This window comes from Cupressus sempervirens, chromosome 3 (genome assembly GCF_028749045.1).
Source record: "Cupressus sempervirens isolate cs-2001-9-10 chromosome 3, ASM2874904v1, whole genome shotgun sequence".
NCBI classification, from domain to species: Eukaryota; Viridiplantae; Streptophyta; class Pinopsida; order Cupressales; family Cupressaceae; genus Cupressus; species Cupressus sempervirens.
In genome coordinates this window covers 736,497,917-736,512,631 of record NC_143120.1, presented here as the reverse complement: position 1 = coordinate 736,512,631, position 14,715 = coordinate 736,497,917, and the positions used below count along the sequence as shown (strand labels likewise).

General features: G+C 35.8%; 1 protein-coding gene across 2 annotated transcripts in view; it reads right to left on the bottom strand.

Annotated features, from left to right (window-relative positions):
* Window positions 1-1,011: 1,011 nt before the first annotated feature.
* The window catches only part of LOC149568902 (putative 3,4-dihydroxy-2-butanone kinase), a 227,899-nt gene continuing 214,195 nt past the window's right edge, over window positions 1,012-14,715 (bottom strand). Inside the window, exons 20-21 of one of the 2 annotated variants that reach the window (XM_089821754.1) lie at window positions 1,742-1,805; window positions 1,012-1,473 (exon numbers count right to left, since the gene is read on the bottom strand). In XM_089821754.1, coding sequence (XP_089677880.1) covers window positions 1,779-1,805 — 27 coding nt within the window. In that variant the 3' untranslated portion in view covers window positions 1,012-1,473; window positions 1,742-1,778. The remainder of the gene's footprint in view (window positions 1,474-1,741; window positions 1,806-14,715) is intronic. The other variant, XM_089821753.1, reaches the window with a different exon arrangement.

The following is a 14,715-nucleotide window of genomic DNA, read 5'->3' as shown; positions in this document are numbered from 1 at the left end:
TTTGTTATTAGCATATTTATTAAGGGTAGGGATGAATGATGTTTGATTTTTTTTATATGATAGAAAAAATATATTTTATGTGAAAATCTTTTATCAGTCATATTTGAAATATTTATGGGATGTAATTTTATGCTGCCTAACCACATTGAAAAAAATTCCTCTTCCATTCTTTCTCCTCTCAAACTTCACATCTCTATCTACCTAGATCCTCTTCCTTACTCTCTCTACATCACTTGCATACTATATCACTATGTTTCACTCTCATTCTCTCTTTCTACATCTCTTCAAATCTTTCATCTGTCTCATTCCCTCCTCACTCCCCACAACACTCATATACACACTACATCATGTTTCTTCTTCCCTATATCTATCTCCACATCTCTATCTTCCACCTCCCCTCTCTACCTCTCTTTCCCCTCTCCTATTTCTCTTTTTCGCTATTGGCGGGAAAATTGTTTGGTTCTATTCAGGTCTCCTATATAACAGTTTTTCTTCTCTGCATTGCAACAATCTAATTTGCATTTTATTACAATGCTTTCAAAAATGTCATCCATGTATTTATACTCATAATACTACTTCACCTAATTGAAACAAATGGTAATTTGACTCTGGAGTCGGTAAAATTATAAGATAGCCAAGGGTTCCCATAAATCAGGTATAGCATTCAAAATTTCTTTGCCGGATAAAATCAAAAACTGTTTTTTAGACAGAAAATAATTATCAAGAGCATCAAGTTACAACCAGGGTTGAGGCAAATTTTCTATAAATGAGACAAGATTAGTGATCAGAAAAACAATTGAAACAATCTTCTCATCGTGCAACCAACCCATAGAAATCATGTTGTAAAAGCTGCAACAGGCTTCCACAAACAACTAAATGAACGGAACAAATTACTACCATCACATCTGACATTCAGGATCTAACACTCTAAACATGAGTAAATATTTCAAAAATGATTAATGATCACAGCCCTCATCTAGTTTATGAAAAAAAAAGAGAGAAAATATGGCCTTTCTGAAACTTGAAAGTAGGATATAATTGGCACTCAAATGGGGAATGAAATCAAAATCCCCATAATGTCATACAAATTCCATTCCTTCAGACTTTACTCAATGCCAATATATCATGAGTATGTCTTAAACCTCTTGGTAAACAACTTGGATGTGCCATTCATATCCAAGGAAGAATTTTCAATGTACTGTAACCAACTCTAGTAAACTGACAATCCCTTACTTCAAACAACCGCATTCAGAAACCTCAAACGGCGCACTAAAGTGCCTTGATCTCTCTGAATGGATGCACCAACTAGCTTATCTTTTAGCCTGTTTCTTAAGCCAAAGAGATTCACAACACTTTCTGATAATAATTTGTGATTGCATTAGCCACTGCCCCATACCATGCTGCTGCTGCTTTTGCACCAGGGTCCGGAACAGACGAAAGAATATCACCTGGTACATATGCAGAACGGCCAGCCTAGAAACACCAAAAGATGATTAACATTAGAGAGGTATTACACAAATTGAAATCCCATTGAGAGATTATACAAAGGTAATGTTATATTATAGAGATATAATACAATGGTGCACAGCAACTCTGAGCTGATAAATTTTGAACAAGGTTACAGATGAATGCTTCTGCATATATATATAAACACTTGAACAATGAATTAAGCATCAAGTAGCATATTGTGTCTCAAGCTGTAGTTTATTGATATCATTGCATTGTAAGGTCAAAAGAAGACCTATAGAACTCGAACTCTTTCAATCATTAAAGTTCTTTTATGAACCAGCACCAACACCCGCTTCCTGTAGGATACGAAGATTCTTGGTTTTGAGCAGTACTAATCTCTAAGAAACAAACTTAAGTCATGGCATTTCCCCAAAATGAAGACAAATCCAATGAAAGAATGCTACTATAGTCTACTTTGTCAATCTTCATATTTTTAGTAAATATGCAGAAAAAAGTATATATTATCATCCTTGGAAATGTACCAAGGAATAGCCCTTTCCAGACTTTTAAACAAAACTGAATAGATTAAACTAACAAACCCTGTATATTAATAAAACCAATCTGATGACTTTTGTAACAATATATTGTTTGATAAAACTGAGGTATAAGACATTTGAAAATGAAGAAATAAAACAATTAATAGCCACAGAAGATACCGCTTAAGAGATCAACGGAAAACTTAGGAAGACAGTGTCCATACATAAGACGAAACTACAAAGCTTCCATAGAGCCCACAACTCTGAAAATGAGTGTAGGTTTTCCTTTTGAAACTTGACTTGGTCATCTTTTCTAGTTGACATTGTTTGCACATTGTATTTTTAGGCTTCTTCAGCTTAGGCAAGCCTCTGACTTTCTTCATTTTGCTGATGCTAATCAGATTATCAAAGTTGACATGACATAGCCTTTTATGCCACAACCACACATCATCAAATCTAATAATAAGACAGGCTACATCTTCCATATCTAGGTAAAATAGATTACTCAAGTTTGGTCTCCTTTTCCTATTAGATTTCCATTAGTGTCATAGATTTTAGCAGTTTTGTTTCCAAATTCTACTTTGCAACCTATATTGCCTAATTGTGACACACTCAACAAATTGTAGTTCAATCCTTCAACATAGTATGCATTATCACATGAAAATTTATCTGTAAGTTTAATGGAACCTTTTCCTTTGATTATACATGGAGCATCATTTCCAAATCTAACACTATTTCCATCATACTGAGTAAAGGTAATAAACTTACTTTTGTCTCCTGTCATGTGATGTGAGCATCCACTATCTATGATCCATTTGTCATTCTTGTTCACACAAGTTACCAATGTTGTTTCCCCATCTTCATCTGACTCATCCTTCATGGCTACATAGACTACCTCATCATCATTTTCATCAGGATCTTCTTCTTCAAAAATGTAGCACTTTTTGCCTTTGTCTTTGTAATCTCTGCTATCATCTTCTCTTCTATTCTTGCTCTTGTTACCTTATCTAAAGTTCTTTTTCTGTATGCATCTTGCAGCAATATGTCCTACTTCATTTCAATTAAAACATATGATGGGCAACTTACCTTTGAATTTTCCTTTACCTCTATGAAATCTTCTGGCCAGTAGTGCCTCCAATTGTTCTACATCTTCTTCATCTGTGCTACTATCACTAGATGCATACATTACCTTTTTCTTCTTCTTTTATGGTTTCACCTCCTCAGTATCTTTCATTGATAGCTTGGCCTTGAAAGTAGATTCAAGGTTCTCAGGTCTATAGTTATCAAAGTTGGACAACTCAAATGCAGTGAGTCTTCCTACTATACCTTCAAGAGTTAGCTGGTTTCTTAGTACACATCTTAATTCTTGTATGGCTTAAATTCTAATAGCATAGATGGGGAGTAAGCTTCTTAAGAATTTTCTATCAACAGTATCATCATCTAAATGACCACCTTGACTTCTGCCTGGTTGATTGGGTAATCAATCATGGTCAAAATGCTTCTAGTAAAAGTTTTAATGGAACTCAAGCTTTAAAGTCTGCCAATTGTTTCTTGATGTCAACAGATGGATCTGCAGAAAAGCACAAGATCATACACAGGATATAGGCTATGTGAATACAATTCAGCAGGTTGGTTAAATGGATGCAATCTGGATGAGCAAGATTTCCAAAAGGTGAACCACAATGATCTTTAGGTCTTCCATTTTTGCCATTTCTTAATTTCTCCTCTCAAATTTAGTAATAAAGAAGATGGTTGAGAAATTAAGCAGTCTCCATGGCTCTGCAAATGATTAAGTGCGCATGGACCATGCCCACATGAATCATGAGACTGTTGGATGGTTACCAGTAAAATGATATGATTGTGTTCAAGGAGTGGACTGTGAAACTGGTTGGCAGGGAACATGTTAAGTGCCCATAACAGTACTAAGAAGCACAGAAACTCTCATTAGATGTTCTGTAACAGGGAGCTGTGAGTGAGATGATACTGTTTGCACTCATGTTGCAGAGGACAATGTTGCCTATGCAGGTTCTGCAAATCACAATTTGTAACTTTTACGCTGCTCATGACAATATCAAACAACTAAACTGGCTGGTCTGGTATAAGTCTATCTTTATGCTTTAAAGTTGAAGTTTGACAGGCTACTTGTCCACTATGGCAAGCCAGACTTAAAATTCCTTTCAATTATGAATCTGCCGCCTTTGGTATTGACGCCATAACTTGGCAAGTGCTCCTATAGAGGACGCATTAACAAACAGCCCTTGATGGGTAACAAGTGATTCAGAGCCCGAAGTAGAGGTGAAAAGCAAATGCTCCCAAACAAGGGTTTCCATGTCTTAGGAAAATGGTTGACATTATTAGGTATTCCCAAATCTGCAAGTTCTATATGGTATCCACTATCCTTTCCTTGCATTACCCAAGAGGAAGAGGACTCGCATCACCATTGGGTAAGTGATTAGACTCAAGAGTCTTTGGCTTGCTCACTATTCTTAAATCCTGTCATTTCTTTTATGCAACTTATGTGATGTTAAGATGTGGGCATCTCTTTTTTAGCAACCTATATGATTCTCAGCCTAAAGACTTAAGTTTTCCTCTAAAAAGTTTATTAAGAGAGGTGTACTTAATGTGAATTTATTCAACGTGTGCAAAAAAGGTCACAGCATTAGAATTTAGGGAGCCTTTTGGCTCAATTTTTACAGGTTCTATTTGAAGCATTGGATTGAGTTGCAATGGATTTATGGCTGAGATTAAATCACTATATTAGGAGTCATTAAATAAAATTCGAGGGTTCTTTTGGAGCTCGTTAGGTTATCCCTAACGTTGAGTATCCCCGGTTTGGGAAAGGCATATGGCTCAGAAAGATGTGTTGTGGGGCAAGGGCTTTAGTCTATGATGCCCTACCACATCAATTTCAAAGCTGCATTTCCTTATCAGGTTTGAAGGCCATTTTGAAGGTGACATTTAGAGTATCAGGATCAGATTTGACTGATCTACAGTAATATGTTTTTGAGCATTAATGAAGCTAACAGAAGAAAGAACAAGAGGGCAAGACCTAGCACCAGTTTTCTAGGGTTTTGACAAGGGAATCTAGAGTTTTGAAGACATTTCTGCAGTACAAATCTGCATACTCTTTATCATATATATCTCATAAAAATTAAGAAAAAGTTAATAAAATCATTTCTCAAAATTCTGGGAAGAATTAGAGTGTTCGTTTGTAACCTTTTATATACAGAAATATTCAACTTATCTATTTGCAGCTTATCCACCAATTTAATGAGGTCAAATTTGGGGTCCTCGGTATTGCACAAACACCAAGTCATTAAGTTGTCACCTGGTCCAACTTATTGTGCTTCTTGATGTGATTGATTTCAAACAAAATTCAATCACACTCATATGTGAAACACCACAATGTTAGGTTTTGAACTTGAAGCTTTGGGGTTATAGGCAACCACTAATTGTAACTGTGGGCTATAACTGTGGGGTATGAGTGAAAGACAACAAAAAAAGTGTTGCCTAATATTTGAGTGTGCTACATTCAAATGGTTAGCATTGATGAAAGAAGCTTTCATGTCTCTCAACTCAACCTCAAGTGCCATCCTATCAATGCATATGTTAAGTCAATGGAGAATTAAAAAAATAGGCCAAGGTACTATTTCATTGTATAAATTGGCTGGAGTAGTTGATTGTTTTATCTCTAATTAATGATCTCCTAAATGCGGAAAAATTGTCTTTCCTCTTCAATGGCAGTTTTAAAAGGTCCCCCTGGCCATATACAGTCCTTATAAATGTATCTAAACAAATTTTGCTCCCAATGCACTAAACACAAAACCCTCATTAAAAATTATCTTTGCAAACCTCTATCCATCAGTTTTCTTAAATGAAGTGAATCAAACCATACTTGACTCACTAACATCTGTACCTTAAATGTCAACAACATGAAGAAGTTGGTTGAAAAGTTTGTGACAATTGCTTACACAGACTATGGTCTGTTTTTGCTTTGTGTGATATCTAATCAGACTAAGGACACAAGAATGACTACTAATGTATTTTGTTATATTCCAAACTTTTTCCACTACCAATCTCACCTAATCATTTTTTCCTATCTCTAATGTCACCAATTTATAAGTACCCAATGATTGCCCTAGGTTACATTTTTTTTATCAAAGCAAGGTTTGGAGATACCTTTTCACTTGTGATTGAGCCCTTGCAACCAAATTAGGAATCATCTATAATTATAATTTATAAATTGAACCTCTGAAAGTGAAATACAAGCATATAATGCACATGTGCATCAAATCAATAGATTGTGTGAATCAATTTTAAGATGTCTCAAACATAGAAACGGTAAGGTGTCCAGATGACCTCTTACTCTAGACCCAAGAGTGGACATACCATCCCTCTTGGCCTCATGTGACTTGTGCCATCCATACGAGTTGGAGTACCTAGTGAGGTGTCCTATCACCGTTTTCCTCAATCTTACCACTTCTAACTTCCAATGATTGAAAACACTTATGCATTTGGTTACCATGATCATCAGGATGCTCAAATAGTCCATCCTAAGCCCAAAGGAAGTCCCCATTTGTCATCCTTTGGCCCCATGGGGCTTATTGATGTTGTGTTCCACTACAACGCGCAGAATCAAATACTTAGTATTCCAGGGATGAAATACCAAACTTCCAATGCTCTTTGGAATAAGGATGCTCATATGCTAAACAATGTATATGCATTGGGTGATCAAATGAGACAACCCCAAGGTTTCTTCTTATTATAGACAATCACTCAAATTTATGATGTGATATGTTGATTATCACAAAGGGACTTGAGTTGTTCAATCAATGGATACCAACTTGACTTTAACTTCTCCCAACCAAAAATAACTACAAGGGAAAGGGTTTAGGAAGCAAATCCACTCTTAGAATGCAAGAAACCGTGAATGTCTTTGTGACTCTACTAGACTTAGTTTAGCGATCAACATCAACCAAACTAGTGCAATTTCCTAAGGTAAATGAATGTTCACACCACCACCACTCCAATAACACCATCCATAGATACACATCAATGTGCAAGTAATAATCAAAGTTAAAGTTCATAAATATGTCATTCAACCATGCAAGGCATACTTACAATCAGCAACCAGCTACTGGTTTGATCTAAGCGAGTTCACCAAAGATGCATCTAAAATATATTTTGTTACAAAAACACTACTTCTATCCAACATTAAATTAAATCTACTCTATATGAGGAAATGTAGAAACCATATATGGCATATTCAGAATCGACGAAGTTTAAAAACCTGCTGAGTTTTTATGCTCTGCGAGTTTTTACCACTTTTTTTATCAGTTATGACTCATTGAGTTTTGTGAAAAACTCGCCAAATTTTCCACAAAAAAACTCAGCAAGTCCAATAAAAAAGTCGGTCACAACTACACAGTCAAAGTTTTAAAAAAAGCTGCCCAACTAACTTTTATTTCATGTTTTCAGTGCTTCTAATTGGCTGTGAGTAGGGAAAATAGCCTTCCAACCCCTTGTTAGCTCATTTCAATCAATCAGAAGCATATTTTGAGTAGATTTCAAGCGGTTTTGGACAAAAAAATCAGAATTCCAAATAGGCTTTTTTTTTTCCTTTCTGTGTTTTTATAATATTTTATTTATTTTTTGTTGCATCTAGATGAATAGAAAATCATTCCTAAGTAGTTAAAAATGATTTTGAGTCATTAGAACAAGATTTAACACCATTTTTGACAAACTTTGTTGAATCTCAAGTTTTTTTAGAATAATCAAATTCTAGCAGTTTTATAAGTAAAAAATAAAATTTGAATGATGTCTAAATTTATTGAAACTAATTTAAGATAGTTTGGTTAATTGTTTAACTAATATATTAAGTATCTTTTCACTTCGTATTTGTAGGTCAACCGTTCACCAATAATTAAGTGTTGCAGCTTCAAGGAACAATTGCCCACTAGAACCATGCCCATATGGATTATAGGCACCCGTCCTAAAGGTGGTAGCGATAGAACATGGAGGTATGCCTATGAAGGACCAAAGCATGGGAAAATGATTTGCATAAATGTGAGCAAGTAATTCATGGAGGTATAAACCACCTCAAATACCACCTTGCAGGTATTGACAAGCATGATACTAAGAAATGTGATAAAACTACATGAGAGAGAAAAAAAGATGATAATGCCATACTTGCAGCTGGGGAAATGAAAAAAAATGCAAAGAGAAAGAGCAAAATTAGCTATGAGGGCAACCATAGTTGAATCTCAAGGTGCTTCAATTGGCATTGAAGGAAAGGCACTTAAGAGTGTTTATTGCTACATTACCATCAAGGATGCAACCTATAGTCAGTTATCTTGTGCCAAGGAACAAACCTAAAACACACTCATCATTAGAAGCCACAAGATACAATAGGGAGGCACATGAGAAAACACACATTGTATGTGCTCATTTATGGTACTTCAACAACATCTCATTGAATGTGGAAAAGAGTCCTTATCGGCTAAATTTGGTAACGCAATGACAATTTCAAGTAAAGGATACAATGGCCCTTATGCAAAGATTTGGGTGGGAAGTCAATGAATAGTCCACCTGATTTCATTTTTAAAAAAAATTGTTTTTCTTGTTTATTAAATCAAAATTGTGTACTAAGGCCTAATTTCACTTTGTTATTGTAGGTTTCTCACAAATGCAATTGATAGGAAAAAAGAAGTGGTGGTCCAAAATAAGAGCAAAAAAAATATGGTTCACTATTCTTTCTGATGCATGATGGCAAAAATCTACATCATTATTATTTTTTTTTGTTGCTTACAAGGACAATGTGGTGTTCTTGAAATCAGTTGATGCCTCCAATAAGGTGAAAATGCAGAAACATTGGTATTAGAGTTAGAGAACATTGCCATGGAGGTAAGAATATAAAATGTGGTGTAAATCGTCATAGATCACGCAGCAGCATATGGGGCAGAAGGTCTCATCCTCCAAGAAAAGGCACCCTACTTGTTTTTCAACACCTTGTGCAACACATCTCCTTGACCTTCTAAGAGAGGATATAGGAAAACTTGATTGGGTGACTCCAGTTGTAGAAGATGCAAGGCAGATCTCAAAATATATTTACAATCACCCTTGGGTTCAGCATTTGACGAGAGAGCACACTCATGGGAGAGATTTGGTGAGATCTAGTATAACAAGGTTTGCAACCATGTCCTTGACATTGCAAAGCATCATTGGTGCATTGGCTGTTTTTAAACAAAAATTTGTGAGTCAAGCATGCCTAGACTCACCTTATTCCAAAAGGTTGAAGGAAAGCCTATCGCATGCATGGTCTTCAACAACCATTTTGTAGATAAGGTTGCAAAGATCATAAAGGAAAGTTCAAAACTTGAATTTTTAATTGTTCTTGATTCAAGTCTCTCATTATTAATTTGAATTTACTAGCTTCATTACTTAAACTTTTTGTAACATGTATTTTTCAATTGTAGGTGTCCAAGAACCTAGTTAGAGCTATGCACTTGGTAGATTAGGTTAAAACCCCAATGGGGTACCTGTATGAGGCTACACCAAAGACCAAGGACTCTAAAAAACATTATTACAATGGGAGATCCAAGGAGTCTATAAAAAAATATTACAAGGGGGATAGACTCAAATTTGATCCCACTGGGAAAATTATTGATAGAGGTGGAATGATCAGCTCCACCAACCCATTTCTCAAACAAAATTCTTCCTCAACCCATGACTTAAGTTCGGTGATTCTTATTTAAATCCTAATTGAGGGGCTCATTGCATGCATTCAAAGGATGTGATACATGAGATTAAGGAGAGAGACATCATTGTGGCCTAACTCCCAAACTATGAGGGAACAAAGGGTAATCTATTCTTTTTAGAGCTGGCAAAAAGAGGAAGAACTACTCAAATCCCAAGTATAACATTTCCCATTTGGATGTTGGGGACTGAAGTAATTAACAAATTGATAAGATATGTTTTGTCTTCTTTCTTTGCTTTCTAACTTTCCAAAATTTTATTTTGCAGATGCTTGGTAAAGTTGAGGTGGAAGTACCCCAAATCTCAAAAAAGTTGCCCTTAGAGTCTTATGTCATCCACGTATTTCATCCAATTGTAACTGCAATTAAAGCTTGTTTGAGATCATCCACAGGAGGAAGAAGAACAAGATAGCTCAAAACCACCTCACTGTCCTTGTCTTTGTGCAATATAATCTTTTGTTGTGTCGTGTCCCCTTTTTAGTGACATGTCATTTTCAGTGAATTTGCCTATCATGGACTCTTGTAGGCAGATGATTTTGGTGAGAGTCATTCTGATGATTATTTGGGGATTGGATGATCTATTTTGCTCTTGGAGAGATGGGGTTTATTATATTTTTATTTTGTGTCATGCAAGGCCAAAACATTATAATTTTCAGTTGAGTTGCACTTTTTATCTTATAAAGCTACTTTTTATATAAAAGTGCATTATGAAGGAATTTCATAAGAATATTTTATGGATAATTCTAGAAGTTCTTAGTAGCTTCTTAGAAAAGTGCATAAATAGAGTGCTTGGCCTCTCATTTTGACATCCTATGACTTGAGTTTACACTACTTTTCTCTTTGAGCATTTGTGGCGCCATCTTGGTTTGCAAATTGTCATTTGATCATTAGGAATGGAGTCTCCTAAGGATTTGCATAACTGAGGAGGTGAAATATCCTTTGAAGGGTTGTACTTTGGAAGTGGTATTCAGCTACTTTAAGTTGGGCTTATTTGGACATTTCCAGCAGGGTTCGATTTTCAGCCTGGACATACATTTTTGCTCATATCTCACGGTTGGCTGGGAGTTTGATTTTTATTTTTTGAGAGAGTTTTCCTTGGAGCTTGGCGATTATTTCCATAGCATTTTCGGCACCTTTCAGCCCAGCAATTATTTTTACCAGGTGCCATACCAGTCCGTACATGTACTGCTGTACCTATAGGCCATATGGTCAGCAAGTTTGAGGGCAAGTTGGAGTTGCATTTTCATCATTTCATCTTCAGCATTCAGTCTCCAGCATTTTCTCAATCCAGGTTCTTTCGTTTCAGTTTGTAGTTGCAAGAAATTCTCAGTTGCATTCAACCAGTGAGGGTTTGTTTGTAATGTGCCATGTTGTAATGCTTTGAATTGAAAATCGCATATCATATGTAAAAGCATTTGGTTATCATTGAATAAATATATTGGCACTATTTTACATCTACTATTTGAGTAGATTTGTTGCACAACAATTTCTTTTATTCAGCATTTTACTTTCAGCAGTGTATTTAGTTTGCATGTCAAGTGTTTGACGAAATTTCACAGTTCAGTATTAGTGGTTATTAGTGGCCTATTGGCAAGGGCCATTACATGTTGCGCATAAGGCACAAGAATTAGTAGCTAGTCCAGTTGATTTGGAAGATACAGATCCTTCCAATGAATAGGCATCACAAGAGCAACCTCCATTTTGATCAACCCTAACAGCTCAAACTACCTTTTCAGAATTTTGTTAACAAGAATTGCACCCAGCATTAGAGACTTTCAACCAGAGAAAGGGCAGAATTCCACTCTCATAGGCTTGGGGCCTAAGATGTGTTCGCTTGTATCAAATGTATCATTAATTGTCTTCATCTTTTCATGCTCTTGGCCTCAAATTTCCAAATTTTAATTTTAAACATATGATTAGATTTTACAAGTTGACTTTGTCATTTAATTTTGTGATCATGTTCAGATTTTTCAATTTTGGGACTTAAAATCTCTTTATTCAAATCATTCAAGTGTGAATCTGGATCTCCCTACCTTCAAATTTTGTTTGATAAACACACTAAGGGGAAAAAATTCAATGGGGAGTTCATGGGCATCAAGCCCTAAGAAGGGCAAAATTCCACCTTTCTTGGGCTTGAGAAGCTTAGGCTCTTACCAAGTGAAGTGCCATACCAATGTCCATCAACTTGTGACAAATGTTCTCATAAAACTGACTTTTTGTTAACCCTCACCAATTTGGTTTAAATGCCTCCAGCTGGTTTCAAATTTAATCATTGTGCAAGTGTCGAGCGGATTTAGAAATGCAGTCATGCAGCCCATTGGAAGGTAGCATTCTGCCCTTAGTTGGTATCAAGACGCCCACGGAAGATGGAGCTCCACCCTTCCTTGGACTGCCCACATTCATTGCCTTCAAAAACATGTTAAATTGGTCTATATACCCAACTTTATCACTAATTCCACCTCCATTTTGATCAACCCTAACAGCTCAAACTACCTATTCAGAATTTCAACAATGAACATGAGACTTCTGAATTTTCTTCACTTGCAGCAGCTTGTATGACCTCCAAGTCTCAAAATTCAACTTTCAAGGCTCAAAACCTCACCTTATAATACTTTATAATTGTCTCATCATGTTCTAATTCTAGTCTAAGGCTGGGCAAAATTGAAAGTTGGCTGGGTATGGAAGCCGACAAAAGGTGGAAATCTGACCTTGCTTGGGCCCCGGACACCACAGAGGGTGGAATTCTGCCCTTCCTTGGGCTCCGCCTAGCAAGTCTTTCTTCAACACACTTAATATTAACTCCACCTTTTGCACTCATTCATGCTGTCAACCATTACTTTGCACTTGAATTTTATATCCCACTTCATTGTTGACTTCAAATTTTCACTTCACTTCAAGTCTTCAGTTTGCATACAAACCTTTTGAGGGTTGTGCCTTCCCCAAAATTTCAAAGACAACCTCATCATCCTAACAACTTGTACATGTCATGAGACAATTTCTAATCAGCATTTGGTTGGGATCATGGAAGTGTATTGTTGCTTTTCTTTGATATATGAGAGACTAAATAGAAGTATCACATTACAATTTGATGACTGAATGAAATAATTTCTTTATTGTCAATGACTGATAATTGGGTGATTGTGGGTTAATAGACTGATGCTTGACTGCAAAATTATTTTCTTCCTTGATCCCAAAGTGAAGTGATGATTGATATGAATTTGATGATTGTTTGCTTGATCTTGCTGATTGACTAGTGATAATTGATAGGTGATCCTTTAATGCTTGGCATGAGTACTCCTTTATACTTTCTTGGTGGGTGGGTCACCAACTTACATAGGATTTGAGACACTGCATTTACTGTCTTTGAGAATAATATATTATTTCCCGAGTTGATCTCCATCAAATACCCTTCTCAAATTAAATTATTCTCTTTTATAGTTCCTTAGAGTGTAGGGAGTCGCACTCTTTCATTTTTTAGTGCCCTTATGAAAGGGTCACTGTTAATTTCTAGGATCGTTTCTACAAATGTAGAATCATACCCATTGCTATTCATGATCTCCAAATGCAGATTTGGATCTCATATAAATATGAGAGGAAACATGTCTCGTGTAGAGACATGTCTCTATGGTGTAAACATCATTTAAATAATAATATTATATTAACATGAATAATAATATGTATAACAATATATATAATATACTATTATATATATATATATATATAGGAAATGATGATTACCAATAAGGTATATCAAATCGAATCAATCCAACTAAAGCTACAACTTTTAACACTCCCTCTTAGTTAGGGAGGATTGATATAGAATACATTATGCTCTTAATGTATATGAAGAGATATCATCTCACCTATAACAAATTCCATAATTTAATATAAGCTTAAGCACCAACTTAAGTGTGGTCTATAATAGTAACTATGTCATGGTGTCCGACAAGATCCATCCCAAAGAACCAAAACAAGTTGGTTATCATGGTGTCCAGCAAAATCCAGCCCAAAGAACCATGATGAGTTGGCTATCATGGTGCCCAACAAAATCCAGCCCAAAGAACCATGATAACAAGTCTACCATTTAAAAGATCGCCACCTTACAATGGTTACCTTCTGTCTGTTCGTTATCATGACTTCCAACACTCTAGGACAACAATTTAATGAAGTCAATCATGATAGTGCATCTACCATTTATAAGATATCATCTTACAATGATTACCTTCTATTTATATATGCCAATGAAAGATTATCACCTTTCATTACATATCATATGTGAAATAGTAACCACCATGAACCCAATGAGAGAGTGGTACAAAGGCTTTCACCTTAATTTTCTCTCATGGAGAAGAATGCATTACAAGGAGTTTCACTTAGAACTTCTCCTCATAGAGAAGATATCATTCACAAAGGATTGCACCTCAAAAAAAATTCTCCCTCTAAACAATGTTCCTGGGAGGTCAAGTCCAGTAGTTACTCCCTTAAAGACTCTCTTCCCCAAGGATTCTCGTCAGACTTACTATGAATCTGATATCTAAATTTTTGGTGATAAGTCATCACTTCCTCATACATAACAGTGGGCACATCAATACCATGCAATTACACACAAGTATTTCTAGATTCCCTCAAAGTATCAATCTTCTAAGCTCCTACATTGCCTTAGAAGAAGTATCATACTCCCTCTTAATATAGAAGAATCTCATAATCTCAATCATCAAAGATGTTTGCTTCAAGAGCCTCACTTTATCCATCTTGATCATCAAGGTCTTTGGAGCTACTATCACTATGATGAGGTGCAAGGCAGGAGAATCCCCAAAGGAGATGTCCTAGCCCCCAGCAAATAACCACGTAGTGGAAACAGAATAACAATGCAAGATCTAATACCAAATTACAATAATTTATTCATTAAATAATTGTTACATGCAATGTGTCGGGTTGTAAGGCCTTCCCAGTTATGGCCAAATACAAAGCAATTA